The following is a 19,800-nucleotide window of genomic DNA, read 5'->3' on the forward strand; positions in this document are numbered from 1 at the left end:
TCGACTCAAAGACAGAACGTGCCAGTTTTCGGTGCCGTTTTTTGAACTAATCCGAGGATTTTCGAGTCGATTCGAATTTATCGGGAGTCGAGTCGACTCCTGATCGCGGAATTAATTGAAACGATGGCAAGATGAGCTTTTGACTTAGGGTTTTGTAGAGAAGATACCTATATGTTGGAAACCTATAAATATAGATCTTTTGTAAACCTTAATAAGGTTTTTTGAGTTCTATCTCTATTGTAAACCCAAAAAAATTTTGATCTCTCTTATAAGCCCTAATTATGCAATCTCCAATGGAGAAAAGAGATCGTTGTAACCCTTATGGAATATATTGAATCTGTGCGTGACTTCCGTGAACATAAACCGTATTGGGTTTGCTTTAAAATATTTAAAATATTTGGACCATAATATGCTAAAACATTACTTTTCAAATCATATATATATATATATATATATATATATATATATATATATATATATATATATATATGCCAATAAAATTATAGATAGATTGAGTGGCTGATCACTTTTGGAGTCTATAGATTGGTGTGACTTATTATTTTTTGATTTTTTTAAATATATTCATAGTAAAAATGTATCAACGATCATCATCACTCGTATAAAAAAAAAACAACTGTAGTAGCACCACCGTTGCTGATGCATCCACCACCACTAGGAGGGTTGATGGGACTGTTAAATATATTAAAATAAAATATTTAAATACTGACTCGGAAGACGTGTATGCCTCCCCATTCTTCACGCTTGCCCTGGGACTGGGAAGGCCACCGAATTTGGGTGGAAGGCCGGTGGGATTGGATGTTGGGTGGCGGGCAGCAGCTCCGTTGAGAACCCCAGTCGGCAGTTAACACGTGTCGGCCCATTAGAGATTTTTTCTGGGTGCACCAAATTTTTATTTTTGTATTTTTATAATACGTGTGCAGAATCGTTCATTTCAGAAACATGAGGAAAAGCAGCAAACAAGCACCAGACTTAGGATCGTTTGCCCCCGGAAAATTGATTAACATCTAATTTATGACACTAGGATGATATGGAAAAAGTAATATTAGAAAATAACACGCCTATGTGTCAGCCGATATGGTATGCCGGCATCCGTTTGGCAAGTAAATAACACCCCAAACCTCCTCTGCTTCAGGAGAGAAATAAATAAAAAAAATAAAAAGTAAAGCTTGTTTGGGAAATACCAAAACTCATTTTACCCGTCTTTGTATGGCCACGGGCAAGCTATAAACTGTTTTTCTACTGAAGCAAGGAAAATACCATGCTTCACCACATTATTGACCGACTCCACTTCCCATCCGACATGGCACTGGGAAAATAAACCAACTCCGCATGAATTCCACAGTATCTCACTAATTGCATCGCCTTCCCTTCCGCTATTGTGAGCAAAAGTGTTCATAGCACAATCTAATTTCTGGAATATATCAGTAAAGGAATGCAACATCTAATGCTTGAATATATTGGTAAAAAGATGATGGGTACTCCTTGCCAAATCTGCCGGTGAAGACTGCAATGCATGAAATAGCCTCTAATTTCTGGCGGACCAAATAATCCATGCCATGCATGCAGTAATGGATTGAATCCCTTTCTCTACCTTGGATGTGGTTACAAAAATTCACCAGATCCGGCAAAGACGAAGGAACAAATCCAAGAGCACGCGGCTCAGACAACAGGCTCCAACAGCGAGCAGCAAAAGGGCAGGCCACAATGAGATCTTGGCAGTCCTCAAGTTGGTGCGGATGCAAGTCCCAATTAGAAGCTCACATGGAAGGATGCCTCTACCGCACAAAATACTTTTGCATGGAATTTTTAGCTTCAACAGTTTCCAACAAAAAAAACTTAACCCACATAAGAACATCCAGCTTCCAAACCCATTTGAAATTCATGTTATCACCTGGTAAGCCCCCCCAACCAAGCTGATCAGACTAGGTAGGTTCTTTGCGCCAAAGGGATCTGGGTCATCATTTTCATCACTAAAACACAAAGCCAACTGAGAAGCATCCCATTTACGATCGTTTGTCAGCAAATCATCCACACAAAGATCAGATAAATTAACATCCATTTTAATGAAGGTCGGTCAATGATTAAGAGGGATGGGCGCTAGCCAAGGAACACACAAGACATTGCCCTGTGTGCCATTGCCATCCAACCGTAGGTCCGTAGCTGCAGATTTTGCTCCATATCGGGGAGCATCCCACGGGGTTTTTGTATGGGAACCAGGAACCACAAAACTTGTACTTCGCCCTTACCAGTTTAGCCCATAGTGTGTCGGAACGAAGAAAAGCATGGGCACATGCAATCCAAAGGCCCCCAAAGTCCGTTGGAGTGCAAACAAACAAAGAAAGGCCCTCAAGAGAGTATGTTTAGAGGCCAGTAGTGAGAAAGCCATCGTGCCACGACTGTATCGTCGGTGAAACCTTTACCACCTCGTCTTCGAGATTTGGTTGGAAAAAGTATGAGAAGAAATGGATACCACCGACTGTCCATCACTGAATCCCGCTGAACATTCCGTATAGTAATCCAGGTATTTAACCGACGACTCCAAGCTTTTAGGTTTGGAATAGTGTGATTGAGCACAATCCAAGTGACATGGGCAGATATAATTTATGGGCCAGTTTCTCGTCTGGCCATTATCTTGACCAGACGCTGATTAGCTGAGTCGATGATATAGCTGATCCAACCCATCGACCTAAGTAAAGGGACAGGAGAAGGAATTGGTGCAGCGTGCACCGAGAGAAAGTGAGCTCTTTCCAAGTTAACAACATCATCATATCAATGCTCAGGAATTCAGAAGGACCCAAGGCGAACGAAGGATGGATCAGAGCTTTCATAACAGCTAAAATAAAACTCAAAAGCCCAACTGCAACCCAACACTGAATAATGTTGAAAGCACCGAATTTTTACCTGAAACGCAGCGCCAGGTGCAGATCCAACGCATGTCAGATGAGAAATGATGGCCCCCAAAGAAAATTTCCATGCCACCAAATCAGAATTTGTTAATGATCTGACAAATCGTTTGCATCTGTTACTTTCTGATTTGCTGCAGATTAACATGAAGAAAAAAAAATCTGCAAATTACCAAATTTTCCTTCCAAAATGGATCTACTAGCGTCCAAGCAGCTCATGTTCGGCAAAAATTTGGCTCGCTAAGATCTCATGCAATGAATAAGATTTTGGTTCAGCAAGGAATATAAGTTTGACAAACAATCCACGCTTGAGACGATGCATATATCAGTTCAGTATGCCTTGTTAGAGGGTGAAACTAAACCTTCTTTCTACTGGACCGGAGATTCCCACCAGCTGTCGATGAACTGGGTTCAGATGTCCTTAATGCCTGCAAAGGATGTGCGGGGAAGTTTCATGAACCTTTGTGACCGACTTACCATTTCCCTCGAGGCAAAGTAGGCCTGCCTTGCAGGCTCAAATTAAACGGCATTCCAACTGATTGGATTAGCAAATTTGATAGTCAAGGGCCACAAGCCTGCTCCCTCCTGGAATTGATCTCCATAGAATTAGCCGGTAATCACACAAACGATCACTGCTAATGAACAATGAAATTCCAACAGAGATCACAAAAACATCAAGATTTAACTCATAGAATGACATGGAAAAAGCTGCTACGTCCAAGAAATGAATATTGGGCCACCATATCAGGTAACAAGAGGCACAGAACAACCAATTAATCAAAAGAATTCCTGAGGACAGCAGCAGCAATTAAAATCAAAACAAAACAACTCTTCATCCTTTGCTGCAAAAGGAGATAAAAAAGTCCTAAAAGAAAACTACCTAAACCTCCCCTCGCTCAACAACTTTAACATTACTAACAGTACTTCCTCAGAACACTTTTCCAAGGATGAAAAGGAAAAGCAAATGATTGCCGTTGATTTTGGAACTGATTTCCTGCTCTGTTACTCTTTTGACTGGTGGACAGATTAGGTTAACTAGGCATTATGTTATGTTCAGAAAGACTGAAGGGAACCAAACGTCTCACGGATCTTATTCCAGTCCCAGGAGTCCATGTTTGGAGATACAGCAAAACCAACGGCACCTGCAAGCAAGAACACACAAACAACTTTTAAGCAGCTAAAGCCCCGTGTTAACCTTCCCAAGATCACCTTGCAGTACTTGTCTGCATCTTTAATGGATGCTTGCTTGCTGGAATCCACAACCCCAGCTAGAGCTTCCTCATTCTGCATGACAAAACAGAAGTGCCTCTTAACAAATTGGGCTTGCATTGTAACATCGGACACCAACTAAAACCAAAATGACAGCATATTTGCAATTCATGTTGAAAAAGTTGAAACACAGATTCAAGTTTCACAACAATGAAAATCTAGGATTCAACTGCCCATCCATAAATAGAGCATCAATGAAGTTGCTTACCTTAGCCCTTAGGTGCTTCAGCATCTCCCGCAGAGCAACAGGAGGAGAGAGTTTTGTTGAGTAATCCTTCCACTCGCTAGACAATTTTCGTAGAACAGCAACACTAGCATCCACATTGTCCAAGTGAAGTTTTTCCTGATATCGTTATTTCAACACCAGATTAAGCAATAATTATTGAGGGTTACTTAGACAAGTCAATATTATTGGAAGAAAGTTCAAAAATGGAATAGGAACACTCACCCACTGCTTGTAACAGTCAGCATTTTGAGTCAAACACCAGATAAAAGTATCAGTAGCTTCTCTGGTTAGTTCTGGATTGTCTGCAAAGAATGATTTTAATTATCATCACTATTGATATTAAGTTTTATATATATTGCTTCCTTACAGATCAGAAATATTGACATAAAACATGATAATGCGAACATATTTACAATCCAACACCACCAATTTCCCATACTTTCTTGCATAGCTTTGACAGCAGCAGGCAAAAGCTGTTGCGCTGCTTGTTTTGTAGCTTTAGTCCCAGGAGAACCTGCAAGAGCCAGCTCCTTAAGAGTAGGATATACCGCCTCAAACCTCTCCGTAGCCTGCATAAGTTACATGTTTATTAAAAATGCCCAACTCCAACTGTGTGCAACCAAGAAGATGGCAAAGCTTTCATGCAAAAGGATAACATGCCTTGACTCGAGCACTGGGATTAGGAAATGTAGCTCGCATCAGCAGATCAAGTGCAACAGGTGGTATTAGACGTTCCCCCTTTCTGACAGCACCATTCAATAAGATAGGTCGAGCTTTTGGCACTGACAAAAATCTGCAAACGAAATGCAAAAGAAGCTAGCATTCCAAGCACGTGAAGATGGCAGATATGTCACTAGAACTACAATTTTCCTGAGGCTAACCTTTCGACCAACTGCAAAAGCAAGTCCCTAGATAGTGGATTCCCACTTGATTTTCCACAAATCAGAGGCAACAGGTAATGTGCCCATAAATACATCCCTATGACAAGATCTCCCTGAGAAGCCTGTTTAAAAAAAAAAAAAAAAAAAAAAAAATCTTATCGGTTTATATGACAGCAGATATAATGACAGCTTGTTTCCTTCAGTCAAACAAGGGAAAAGGCAATCAACATGTTACCTGAGCAATCGCCCAAACTATAACTGGAAGTTTATCTTGTCCTTGATATTTGGGGTTCTCTCTTAGTCTTGGCAAAAAGTTTATCAATATGTCAGGCTTCCGCCTTAACGTCATCGCCAGAACAACAAATATTGCAACCTGCAGTTGGTAGTGTTATGTACAATGATATTAATAATATATTCTAACTAGTTATTTGTCATTAATTTTTTCACAATAAATAAGTTGAGTTTATGTTTTTATAAACATCAAAAAACCAAAATATTTCATGTCATAACTCTATGAAGCAAAATTTATGGAAACTCATGTCCTAAGTTCAGTTCAAAAACTCTGTGACTGCAATTACAGATTAAATTATAGTTGTCAAAAACTATCTAATGTATATATTCTTTTTCAATATGTACAAGTTCGCATGGCTTGCTTAACTTTAACAGTGTGAACAAAACCACAGCCAAAACTTTAAATCATATGTCAGTCTGTAGACATGCTATTAACTTTTCAAACACCCAACTTATTTATAGCTGAGTTATTAAACTCTAAAGTGAACTTAGTCAAGCATAATAGAATGACATGAGAACTACACTTGCCATAACCCTAGTAATCAAGCCAGATCCCAACAATTTGGAACAGAAAGGTCAGAAACAGTGTTACAGTAATCATAAAGTACATAAAATATGCTATAGACTACATTATCCATAGGACTGATCCTTCATGCATCCCCCAACACCCCCATGCCCCCCCAAAAAAAAAAGTAAAAAGTAAAAAAAACACAAAACACAAAACACAAAAAAATTGCTTTGCTGATCAAAGTTTACATAATTTCTTTAGTAAAATTTAAATTTATAAAAATTTGACGTGGATGGCAATTTGAAGGCATACTGAATGCTATAGACTACATTATCCATAGGACTGATCCTTCATGCATCCCCCAACAACCCCCCCCCCCCCCCCCCCCCCAAAAAAAAAAAAGAAAAAAAAACACAAAACACAAAAAAAAATGTTTTGCTGATCAAAGTTTACATAATTTCTTTAGTAAAATTTAAATTTATAAAAATTCGACGCGGATGGTAATTTGAAGGCATACTGAATGCTAAATTGGACTTCATAACCCAAGACACAAATAAAAAAAAAATCTATGCCTTGTGATATGATTATATATGTATGTGTGCATTGTGTATATGTGTGTTTATATACATACACTTACAAACAAATTGCTTTATGTGGATGACAGTTGAAGCATACTGAGCACTAAGTTGAACTTGCTCTCATAGCCTCTCAATAGATCAATTAAATACCGCATACATGCAGTGATGGAAAATAAGGATGATTTCCACGGTGTTTCTCAAGCAAACCTCAGATGGTTGAAAGATGTGTGCAGAATATAAAGGACTTGTACAGGCCCCTCTCGTTTCTCAAGAGACATGTAAAAGAACTAACTGATTGGCTAATAAAGAAGAGTTTAATAAAAGGGGAAGAATCAAAGAATTGTTAGATGAAACAAAGAAAAGGTCAAAATAAAGAATGAAGAAAAAACAGACAAGAAAGAAAAGGAATATGGGAAATTAAAAAATTAGCTTTCAGGCAAATTTATATTAAATATATATTCTCAATAAAAAAGACTAGAAGGATGCTAATTGGTTAGTGTCCACTTTAGGATGCTACATGGAGCACTCTGTTTCCTCAGTGTAATTGGTCAATGTCTTAGCATCTCGTATTCTATTTTTTAATGCATAACATTTTTTTGTCCAACTTATCTCTTCAACCAACAGTAAACACCATATCTGTTTAAATACGATTAAGATAAGGAGTTAGGAATTTGGCCTTAATGCCTGCTTCTTCTTTTTATTTACCTACATATATGAGCTAATAATAATGTTTGAAAAGATCTGCCTTCTGTATATAAGTCAAATTCATAACCTTCGTGACTGCATGCATCAGATAAACTTTTTTTCAAGTTTATTGTCAACTGTCAAGATGGCCCTGAGTGCTCAAACATTGTTCATTGTTGCAATATATAGGGAAGTAAAACAAATACAAGAAATTGGAAATGTTTCCAGGCAAGCTGCATAAAAATATCAAGAGTGAAAATTAGGTAGTTTTTATCATAAAAAATAGTAGAAAATTTGTGAATAAGCCATTCAGCATATTGGACAAATTAAAATTGATTTCTCGCCTTCTCAGCTGGTTAACTTCATCCCACCTATTGTTTTCTATCATCAAAAAAAGAACTTCATGTATATAGTTTAAGCTGCTCCCTGCCTTTGCATCAGTTCTAAATTTACTAAACCTCATTAGCTATTCGGATCATGCTATTAGCACATTTCGTAAAGCTGCAAGGTGTGTTGAATGTTCACCTGAGCCTTTGCTGGAGACTGTTGAACAGATTTTTTTGAGCCTTTAGCAGCCGCTTGTTGACTTGCCAGGTCAGCGAGGATGGCATCCAGACACCAGAAAACAAAATCACCAAGTGCATCTGTGGATTTCTGAGCAATCCAATCAACTGATGTCTTATAAACAGATTCAGATATGTGGCAAAGAGGAATCTGTTGCAGACAAATGAAGGTGATTAGATTTCTTGTTTTAAACTGAAGAAGCAGATTGAAAGCAAAAAATTCTAATGCATCTAACACTCTCTTTCGTAGATCTGATATAGTTTTAAGATCTTAATAACTATAACCTCAAAAAGTGAATGACAACATTATAAAAGAGTTATCAGGTGCAGGTTAACATATTTCAGACAGTTACATGCAGTTAGAATCAAATGAACAAAATGCTAATGATGATATAAACTTGGTGAAAGAGAAGGCATGTAAGTAACTTGTAAACTGAGAAATAAGCAATATCGCTCCACGTCAAGTGTAAAATATCGGGTAAAGACAGTTAGAACAAGATGTTCGCAAGTCTGCTGCCAAAAACCAACATTGAAAACCAGCATCACAAAAAAAGGCACCCACAGTAATCAAACCGCCAACAGCTTAAAAGATCAAAATGTTACGAGTTAAAACATAAAGGTGTTATCCTTTTTGTCCATTTAGATATGAAAGCTGAGAAAGGGAAAATGTGCGGCTTGATTTTGTGCTACAGAAATGGATGCAAAAAGCCCCACATGACAGAACAAAAAATACAAATTCACAGAAACTAATTAAGTGGAGAGGAGAACATGTAGCTAGAGTGTAAGAAGTCAGTCATCAGTCCATAGATAACAATTCTTTGTGAGGTTATGATTACATTCACAAAATTATCATATGAACAGAAACAGGTAGGATTTTATTTAGCCCCAATTTTGATTTATTAGACCACGAAAAAAAAATAAACCATAGAAATGTGCTGTGGGACAAATCTTGGGAGCATAACTGCACACTAAAATACCCATGCACAGCCACCCATCTGCCATTCATTGGCACACCAGGATTTATGCACAAGATAGCACATGCACAGAGACTTTGCTCTTGACCATGCTAGTAAGCAGTTGATAAGCATCCATGCACAGCATTTCCTTGCACAGTCGTGAACCCAAATCCAGTCCATATGCAGTGTGAATTAGCTTTCTCCAGCTCTTCCAAAAGCTTCACTTGCTTCCACTTCTTGATTCTTAAAACAAAATTTACTTGAACATGCACTTCGTCTAATATAAGCTTCAATTTTCTCTTAAGCTAACTTGTCAGCAAATGTCCTGCAATTACCTCCATGAGGATTTTATTTCATATTATGTCATATCACCTGTTAAAACCAATGATATCTAAATTCATCCATCTGTTAGATTTGTAACTTGACCCGAGCATTCCTTAGCCTCAAAGGCCTTAGATGCATATACATGTAAATATATATAAATATATACAGAAAATCTTAGAGAAGAAAAGAAAAATAAATAAACTAGGATAAGTATATTTCTTTCTGCTAAAGTCCCTTGAGCAACCTAGATATCATCTTAGGCCATCATCTATTGGATTCTGTTGTCAATAAAGGCTTTTATCAGTTATTATTATTTGGCAAGCAAAAAGCCCTAGCAGCTAAACTGAATCTTGACTCATTCCTTTTCCACATTAGAGACATTAGCTGGTCAATAATACTTGTCAGAGTCAACAAGACTCAAAGCTAAACAAAGCGGTTCAACCATGCCCCACCAAAGAGACAATTATGCTGCAAGAATATAGGCCAAAACAAACTATACACTAACTTCCATAACTTGGTCAACCACCTGCCAAATTGGTAAGATCAGAAACAGCAGGTATTATGGTCATAAACAATCTATGTTTTATATCCATGACCAATTATGTCTGATTACAATCATGGATGACAAGTTATTTTCATACTTCATACTTTCTACTCATAGTAAACGTGTGAGAAACAAAACACAAAAAATAGGAAAATGAGCATTTTGAGAAACAAACAGGAACACTCATGAAATACTTGAGGAACACATGCAAAAATGCATTGAAAGAGGCTAGCAGTAGTTTCCTTTGTCATTTTTATTTAGCCATACTGTTTAAAGGTTTACTATGTCTATTGAGTGTTTGCCTGTATGTTTCCTACCCTTTCCCCCTCCCAAGAAAGCAAATAAAAACCATTTCTAGGACTTGTGTCTTGAGAACAAACACATTGCATGTGAAATGGATCTCCTAGCAAGTAAGCTCAGATTATCTTGGCCATTCATCTGCATTATAGTCAAACAAGGCCAACCATCGTCAACAGCATTCAACCTCCAACACATGGTTGTTAATGGTTGATCAAGACTGGATTAAATTATCATGGTCACCCAAATGCTACATAATCGAGGTTGGGCAACTATGCTCAAACTAGACCTTTCTAATCGAGAGAAGTGTTACACAATAAAAGATAATGAGCTTGTTCTAAAAATGATTCCTTTCAGATCATCCATGGCTATCAAGAAATTAAGCAGCATTATATTGTCTAGCTGCTAAAATGGTGACGCAAACTCAAACTTAAGCTCCTATTTCAGCATGTGACACATCAAAGCATTAGAAGTAACCTAAACAGCTCCACCAATCCATAACCAATAATTGCAAGTCCAGCAATAGCCGAATCACGCGATTCGACTTGCACCGAACTGACACCATATCGAGATAATTCGGTGAGTCAATTCGGTTTATAACCTTCCCTCATCCTGCATCCCTCTCTTTGTTTCCCCCTCTCCTCCCTCTTCTCCCACTACGTGAGCCCACTCCCTCTTTATCCCCCCCCTCCCTCTCCTTCTCCATCTTCTCCCTCTATATGAGCCCCCTCCCTCTCCCTCTCTCTCTCCCCTGCCTCTCCCTCCCTCCCTCTTCCTCCTTTGCTTTCTCCCTCGCTCCCCTCCCCCCCCTCCTTCTCTATCTCTTCCTCCATCCCCCTCCCTCTCCATCCCCTTGGTTCAGCATGCTCCAACTTGGTAGGGTACATACCAGTGCCGTACTGAACTACTCACCGGCATGTACGAGCCGCAATACAGGTTTGGCGAACCTTGATTGAAACTTTCCTAAAAATCAATCTATATAAAACAATCCTTTTAGTGAGAACAAACAATACGTAGCCAAATAGCCCCTTAATACATAAAAGTTCTTATCTTCTTGTCCTTGAGGAAAAAAATTGTATATTAGGCAAGCATATGCACCAAATTGATGCATTAAGAGAAAATTTTCCCAATAAATCCATGTTACTTTTCTTTTAAAGAAGGCACTAGAATATTTCTTGCTCGGTTTCTCCATATGGCTTTGAGTTCCATCATTTTGAGCAGATCTACCAACTCCTGTCTACAATGACCTGGATCACACTAGATTTACATAATGTGATATATTGTCATACCTTAATTCAGGTTCTTAGCTATAGACGTCTGCAGATGTGTTGGAATTCAGGAACAACAAATCCAAATTGGCATATGCAAGTTGAAAATAATAACTACAGTATATTCAAGAAATATAAACATCAAATATAAGAGAAACCTTTTCAAATCAACTATTCATGATGCATGCCGTCTTCAAGGTATTGGTCTGTAGACCCAACTAATGCATGCATAGTATTTCATTAAAAAACAAAAGACTATAACCCAGAACCTTTTCAAAATTATAATAATTATAATAACTATGTTTTGTCAAAAATTCATGCCACAAGAAGCAGAGCGAACTCACATCAACGATCTTGGAAACAGGGGACTCCTTGAACATCTTGGTCCATGGGAATTGCGATCCGCTGACCGGGGCAAAGGATCGCGCAAAGTAATCGGCGAACCGCATGAGTTGAATATCCTGTTGCGATTCATAGGAAGCCTGCGAAAAAAAAGAGGGGGGAGGGGATAAATTTATTCCAAAGATTCGATCTTTGCAGCAATAAACGGAGACTTCGGTCCCAAAACCCAATCAGATCAAATTCTCACCGATACTTCGACCAGAAATGCGCCAAGATCCGCAGCATCGATCTTGGCGGCGGCCTCCTGGACCGTGACCTTCGGCTTCTTAGGCTTCTTCTGCTTCACCTTCTTGGCCACCTCCCCGTTGTCCTGTCCCCCGCGGGGGGCCTCCGCACCGCTATCATCGTCATCATCGTCGGACGCGGCGGCTGCGGTCTTCGATCTGGGAGCCCCAGCGCCGGCCTCGGAGGCCGCCGCGGCGGCGGCAGCGGCAGCCTCGAGGGCGCGGCGGCGCTCCTGCGCCTTCTGTTCGACGGAGGCGAAGACGTGGGGGCGATCTCCGGCGAGGTGGAGGCCGTTGGAGCGGTTGCGGTCGGGATCGGCGGCGTTCTGCAGGCGCCGCTGGCGCTTGGCGTAGGTGACCTTCTGCCAGCCGTGGTCGGGGTCCTCCGCCGAAGCGGCGGCGCCGGACGAGGAGGACTCATCCACGATGGGGGAACCGAAAGTGTCCTCCATGGGTAGGGGTGGGCGCTCTTGATTGGGGTTTGACGGCAAGAGTTAGAGAAAAGAGGGGGAGAGGAGACCACGGACGGAGGTTGGGGGGCTGTTTATCCTTTATATAGGAGCAGGCGCGGAGAGAGGGGGAAGGCTCCCCCTTCGGACGGGTGTTCTAATTCGGATCGTCATCTAAAATGGGGAGCCACTTACTTTGAAGTCACTGATAATTAGTTTTTTTTTTTATTTTTCTTTCTTTTTCACTTGAAGTATATCTTTTGGTCACCATATCTTTAGTTATCTTTTTCTAGAATATTCTCAAAAATTATTTTTTTATTGAACTTGATATTCTGAATGAAAATGTAATATATCTAATGAGAAATATTAGTTTATGAATGAATATAATATTAAGAATATATAATTTGATTTTAAAAAAATAGTTGAAGCATACATTTGATTCTCAAAATTCTCCATGTAAGCCAAATATTTGTTTGGTTTGTTTCTTAGTTACCCTTGAGATACGAAAATCTAGATCAATATCCAGAAACATGATTATAGGATTATACGTGAAAATCCTAATTGATATATGTTGTAGACCCGCATAGAAAATAAAAGGTTTAAAAAATAATTATTAATTTTTAACATTTTGGTTGAGAAAATAGTTAATTAAGGAAGTCAATTTCCATACCTTAAAGGCACAAATGAAATTATGGAGAAGTATTCTGATAAGATCATCAAAAGCAACAAGTATTTTTCTTGCTTAATTTAATAATAAACTATGCTGCTTAATTGCCATGCAATTGGATGCATCATCACTTCAATATTTGAAAGTAATGCTATACACAAATTAAAAATATTTATGAAATATTATTTATAATAAGAGCCAAGTTAGGCCCAACATATTGGCTATCCATCGCTTTTAAGCTATACAATGAATCATGTGCACATGCAATGTATCTTATACATACTATTGACATATAATATGCAAAATAGACACTTTACTGGGTAACAAAAAGAATAGCAAACATCAAAGTCTAGGCCAAATATATTTAATGCTAAAATAGTTTAGTGATGGAGAAGAAAATATATAACGTAATCCCATTACCTCACAAAGTTGGAGGCAATCCTTTGGTAAGTCCAATGTATCCTATGTTTCCATAGCATCATGTGCTCGAGATATTATTGGATGTATTTCTATTTCTATTTAACTTCGTCTGCTATCCCCTTTTCTCATATAAAGGCAAACTAGTTGTTCTATATTCCTTTTTCTTTAAATCATTTTGAGTAATATATGGACCATATTTTTATTATACCATATAATTGATCAAATTATGCCCTCGGAGCTCTCACAACGTTCTTGTAATTGATAACAAGAGTCTTGCTATGGTAGGTGCTTACAAATAAAACTTACCAAAAAAACAATTAAAAAAAATTGGCAATCCAAAAGACAAACAAGTGTAAATATTCCTCAAAACTACCATATTTATATATAGCAAAATTAATTTAGTCCTATATCTATCCATGACTCATGCATTTGCACTAGATTTTATTATTTTTATGCAATTATTTATTTTTTGTTTTCTCTAAGCGTCATCTCATCCATCATTTCTTCATTGCATAAAACTATATTTTTCACAAAATAATATTTTATAGAACAATTGCAATATTTTTTTTTAACAACGACAGCTTACACATGTCGAGCATAGGTACAATCAGCATAATCAGTAAAAAGAAGATAACACAAATCATGAGGCACCATCACGTAATCGGCCCAGATGAAGCCTCCAACATAGTGGGCTGCGAATGAGGTCGCTCAGTCAGCCATACTATTCATCTCCGTGTAGATATGTGTGGTCTCCGAGAGTCCACACTCAACTAAAAGCTTGCGAATGTCGCGTAGCAGCAGTTTAAAGCTAGTGTCGAGGCTTCGACCTCAGATCCACTCAACCATCGTGACCGAATCATCCTCGAGGAGGATGCAGTCCGCCCCCAATTGCAATATTCTTAACTCTAAATTATTAATCAAGTGTAGTAATTGATAAATACACTTTATCATGAAAATATGCTATGACTATGTAAATGAATGCATCCAAAAGAAAATCTCTGTGAAAGTGTAGAAAATGAAACGTTATTTTTTAACCATCATAGGATATTGTTATTTAAGAAAAATCAGAGGAAGAAGACGATCTTTAGGTGACATTTCAGTAATTTGAAAGACAGACGAGGGTGTTTGCATGTGAAGATTCCACCGTGGCCATGTTGCACCCCTGCACCGTCCATTCCGTTTGGAAGATAACATCCGAACCCGCGGTGGACTGCGATTTCTTCGACGCGCTTTTTGGGCGATAAATCCTCTCTCCCTCTTGTTACGGTATCCACGCGGTACCGTTTCCTATTTCTTTTTGATAATAAAATAAAAAAAACCAACCGTCAATTCCGTGATCCTAAAGCGTTTGACTCGAGTCAAAATATCTTTGACGGTCCAAATCCATCTATATCTAACTGGGGTGTGATTCACGGTTCATTTGGAAATAGATGACAGCTGGATTGATATGGATTCCGTGGATTTAGGCATTATTAAATAATAGAAAGTACTGTTATTAAAAAATAAATACCGGAAACGATCACGAAGGAAGTCACTGTACCCAGCGGACTCGGAGCGTGGCAATTTATGATTCGTTGTGGAAACATTTTGATCCATTTGATCCGTGTAGGCCCATTTTGATTTATTTAATAATTAAATTAAATTATAACTTAATCCATTTAATCTATTTAAAATTTATTTAATTTATTTAAAATCTGTCTAACTTGTTTCTAACTCGCTTACTTTGTTTAATCTATTTTAATTTATTTAAACTATTAAAAATTCATCTATCTCATTTAATCTAATTTGATATGTTTAATAAATTGTTATGTAGATTAGATCATATTGGATTACTTATTTAATAAATAAATCGGATTCAGATCTAAAATTTTGATCTATTTAATAAATAAATTAGATTTAGATTGATAAATTTTTGATTCGATCTACATTGCCATCCATCCGATCTAACTCGATTGAGTGCTTAATCGGAGTGGTTTATCTTATCCATCTCCCTCACCTTGGAATGACAGGTTAGATTTTTTTATGCAGGCTTTTGCGCATCTTTGCATCTTCTAGACCAATTGGCAGGTTTGCAGCTCAACCATCCATCCAGGCTCCATGGGCGATCGAGCGAGCGCGAGGCACCCGTATAGCAGCTCCCACTGGCTCCCCTTTCATTAAAAAATGTCCGATGCGGATTGCAAGTTTTCACGTACCCTCTTCAATCCGTGGGAAACTAAACTGGGCCATCCACGTGTGAGTATGTTACCCCAGCGCCATCTCAGTACTAATAGAAGGAAGCTTAGAAAAGCATATCCACACAGAGTCATCCATGCGCGGGACATGCGGTTCTCTGATTTAATTGATGCCTGCACATTTTGAACCCGAACAACTCGGGTGGAGTCTAAGCTCCCTTACCATCTTGGTCGCAGGATTGTGAGTTTTCAGTGGCTACAGGCACAATTTCTGAGGCACATATCGAAGCATAAATAGTAGCATCCATGACAGGCCAATGCTTGTAATCTTGATGTTTCCGTGAGCTGATTTGCTTGCTAAAACCTGGGAGGATATCACATTGGATCGAGCCCAAGGTTGGGATAACGTGTAATGCCATGGAGGGCCCATTTCACGCATAGAATAAAGAGCCAGAGGCCGGCCAAGAGGCTCCTACTATCATATGATATGGAGGGTCAGTTTTATTCTTGCATGCAAAAAATAATAATCATATTTTGAGCATATAATAGTTAGGTTACAATAAAATAATTTCAATGTTGCATCAAGACTTATCATCTTTAAATAAAAATCTAGTTATGGTCCTATGATCCGAGATCTTCGAAAGGGTGAACTGCAAAATAGTAACATCTGATCTTTTTTTTATATAAAAAAATGGCCATTCAAGATCTCGAAACTGCACTATTGTGCTTGTTAATTCAAGAACAAAGAGATAGGTATGACACAAGAATTATTGTAAAGCATGAAGGGTGGTTTGAGTATTATGTTGACACTTAGCCAAATAACTTTTGTTGTACATTTAAGCAACCTTTCTAGAAAACTATATACATGCATAATATTATATAAATAAATAAAAATTTTGTGTGTATATATCCTTCTAAATATTAAAATTTACATGAATATCCTTCCAAAATTAATATTTCCATATATATCCTTATAAAATACTTGTTTTGTATATATACCTTTCATTTCTCTTTTTTCTTGCATATATGCTCATCCCATCTAATGTCGTTAAAAAAATAGTGGCTTAAAATTAAAAATAATTAAAATAACCTTAATAGGTAGATGTGTAAAAAGAAATATTTGATAAGGGTATATATGCAAATAATATTTTGTGAAAGTATTCATACAATTTTACATATTTATGAGGATTTATATGCAAAAATATCTAATTTTAGTTTCCAATAAGATTTGTTAACCTGTTACCCACTTTAGTAATAAAAGGATACTTTTATAATTATTTTAATTTAAATAAATATAATTTTGGCTAATTACGTTAGTTGAATAGTTATGTTAAAAGTATTCATACAAAAATAGTGTTTTGTGAGGGCAGGCAAGTTAAATATCAATTTGGAGGGTATTTTGTGCAAATTTTAATATTTAGAAGAATATTTATGCAAAAATCTAAGAATTTTTTTTTGAATGTATACCCTCCTAAATATATTAAATTGCACGGATACCCTCCAAAATTGCTATTTTCATGTATACCCTTATAATTTTTTCTTTTTGCATGTTTATCCATTAATGGTATTTTAATTATTTTAATTTTAAACTGCTAATTTCTTAACGGCATTAGATGGCATGAGTATACATATAAAATAAGTATTTGATTAGAGTATATATGCAAATATCAATTTTGGAAGAGTATTCACGCAAATTTCAATATTTAGAAGAATATGTATGCAAAAAAATTATAAAAAAATATACGCATTTAACCACTTTTCAGGATTGATGCACTTCTATCTCCCCGAAGCCTGCCAAGCCTAGAAAAAGGAGCATCAATCCTAAAACTATATAAAAGCAGCTTACAATTTCCATAATAGCTTTAATTAGATTTCTCTTTTAATTATTTGAATTACGATAAATCTATATGGAAAAATAATATTTTAACATTGATTGACTCTGGTAAATGGTTCCAAAGGAAAATTCTCCTTAACTGAGGTTTCTACGTTCTATGCATAGCAAGCGCTAGTGAGTCTGAATGAACAATGATTTGTTGGTTATACCAAAAACTAAAAGCTTGTTTAGTTTAAGTTGTAATTTAATAAATAAATCTAAAAAATTATAAAGACCATATATTGGCACCCCATCCTTGCTTTATTTTTTTAATTTTTTATAAAAATTAAAATTATCCTATATTTAAAATTCATTAGCAGCCATGAGCATTTACATATGCATTACGGCTAGTACAACATAGCACAAATATACACTAATGTGCGGCGGCATGTGTCTTATTAAAGACCTATACCAAGTTTTAGCCCTTAATTGCATGGTTCAAGCTTAACCATTGACCATCTAAATATTCTGATGATAGCATTTTTATTGTTCAAATATTAGAGCATTTAATTAAAGTTATGAAAAGGGAGATCAAAGAACCTTGATTAATTAAGAAGGTACCAATTAGTGTAGTTGGGTAAAGTTATTGAACATTGGGATCAATAACCTTGTTTCTAAGCGTGACTTCATTCTATTTCCTTCAACTTTTTTCTTATGCCTAGTTCTCAAATAAAAAAATCTCAACCAATAATTTAACATTCTATTAACCGTGTTTTGGAATAGATTGAATTTAAGAGTGCAATATTTAGTAATTTTATATTAATTGGTGTGCAGTACTAATGCAAATGTGGATCTTGACCAAGATGAAAACTTTGAGCTCAACTTAAACAATCAGCACCTAATTTTGTTTGCAAGAAGTCATGATTCAAATTTTGTCGATGAAGTTCTCTGGATTGGACTTTCTCCAACCATCCACGGTTCTAAATAACTAATTTATAAACTTGTATTTAGCATGAAGCATGGTCAGAGTGAAGACCAGCATCAGATGTCTGCTCAGACTAAATAAACAATCCTACACAGCCAGACAAGATTCAACCAACCAGCTTGAAGAGCCAAGTTTTGGTCAGTTTTATTGGATTCTCACTTCAACCTGATCTCTAACCCAGTATTTCACAATCCAAATTCTCTTAAAATAACCTGCTAAGAATATTGTTCATGACACAACGCCCATCTTATATATAAGAAGTTACATCCTACCATGTGACATATGACGGTGCACGTCCATAATCATAACCGCTCATTTCTCTAGCAGTTAGGGTTAAAATCGGATCGAACACCAATATATTTATATGCATATTTATTTTGCTTGACGAATATAGATATAGATAAGAATGTTAGTCGAATGCAAAAATTCGTATCTATATTTATTTTAAAAAGATGCGAATACAAAATAAATACCAAAAATATGGATATAAATCGGATAATTAAACTTTATGATCACAGAATTAAAGATATTGCTAAGTGGATGATAAATCAAGTTAAAAGTCTATTAATATAGTTATTTATTTTTTTAAAAAGTTCATAAATATTTTATAAAATTAAATAGGATTATAAATAGTATCGGATATTCGGATACAAATCGAATAGTTGTTTATCTATATTCATACTATTGCTTTTTGATGGATATAAATATAAATATTAGTTGGATATGAAAATAGGTTGGAACCGATGTTATTAGATCTAGTTTCATTCCTACTAGCGTTGTACTCAAATAAATGCTTAATGAATGTGACCATAAAAATGGGCGCTCTGATTGGCCGTGTGTACATCCAAGCGATGCATGCAGTACCGGAGATAGTCTCTCCTCGTGTACTATTAACAGCTACCAAATCCAGCCACGCACGGTGCTCGGCACGTGCCCACGACCGTATTTCCAAATAGACCAGGTACCCAAAGAAGCCCCTCCAGCAACCGCCCCACTAAGATGGTAGCTCAGTTGGAACGGGGCGTTTACTTCTAACCAAGTGGTTCCAGGTTCGAAACGTGCGGGCGTCGATTAAATTTGGGGACCGAATGCTCCACGCCTGGACACGGGGTCTGGAAGTGCTACTGGTCGGCTGGTAGCCTGGGTGGTGCCAGGTGTGACGTACTCACACGGAGGGTCGGGTAACCGAGCCGGCTCATGGGTGGGGAGGATATAAGTAAAATAGGTCGGCATGCCCAACACACGACCCGGTTTGCCCGCATCGAATATTCTTCTGGCGGGATGGGGGGCCCAGTGGGGGCTGCTACGCGGGGTTGAGCTTGTCCTTTCCTCCCCCCTGCTCCCCTTTTTTTA

General features: G+C 37.4%; 1 protein-coding gene across 1 annotated transcript; it reads right to left on the reverse strand.

Annotated features, from left to right (window-relative positions):
• Positions 1–3,618: 3,618 nt before the first annotated feature.
• LOC103712894 (uncharacterized) lies at positions 3,619–12,534 on the reverse strand. Its single transcript, XM_008799591.6, has 10 exons — positions 11,903–12,534; positions 11,658–11,795; positions 7,887–8,075; positions 5,536–5,673; positions 5,301–5,422; positions 5,080–5,212; positions 4,859–4,988; positions 4,642–4,721; positions 4,402–4,536; positions 3,619–4,208 (listed from the first exon to the last, which is right to left on the reverse strand). Exons 1-10 carry the CDS (start codon positions 12,389–12,391, stop codon positions 3,978–3,980), a joined length of 1,785 nt encoding a protein of 594 aa, XP_008797813.3. The 5' UTR covers positions 12,392–12,534; the 3' UTR covers positions 3,619–3,977.
• Between the last annotated feature and the right edge of the window lie 7,266 nt (positions 12,535–19,800).

Source organism: Phoenix dactylifera, chromosome 5, assembly GCF_051530095.1.
Source record: "Phoenix dactylifera cultivar Ajwa chromosome 5, Ajwa_hap1_PhDact_Kaust_v1.1, whole genome shotgun sequence".
Taxonomy (NCBI): Eukaryota; Viridiplantae; Streptophyta; class Magnoliopsida; order Arecales; family Arecaceae; genus Phoenix; species Phoenix dactylifera.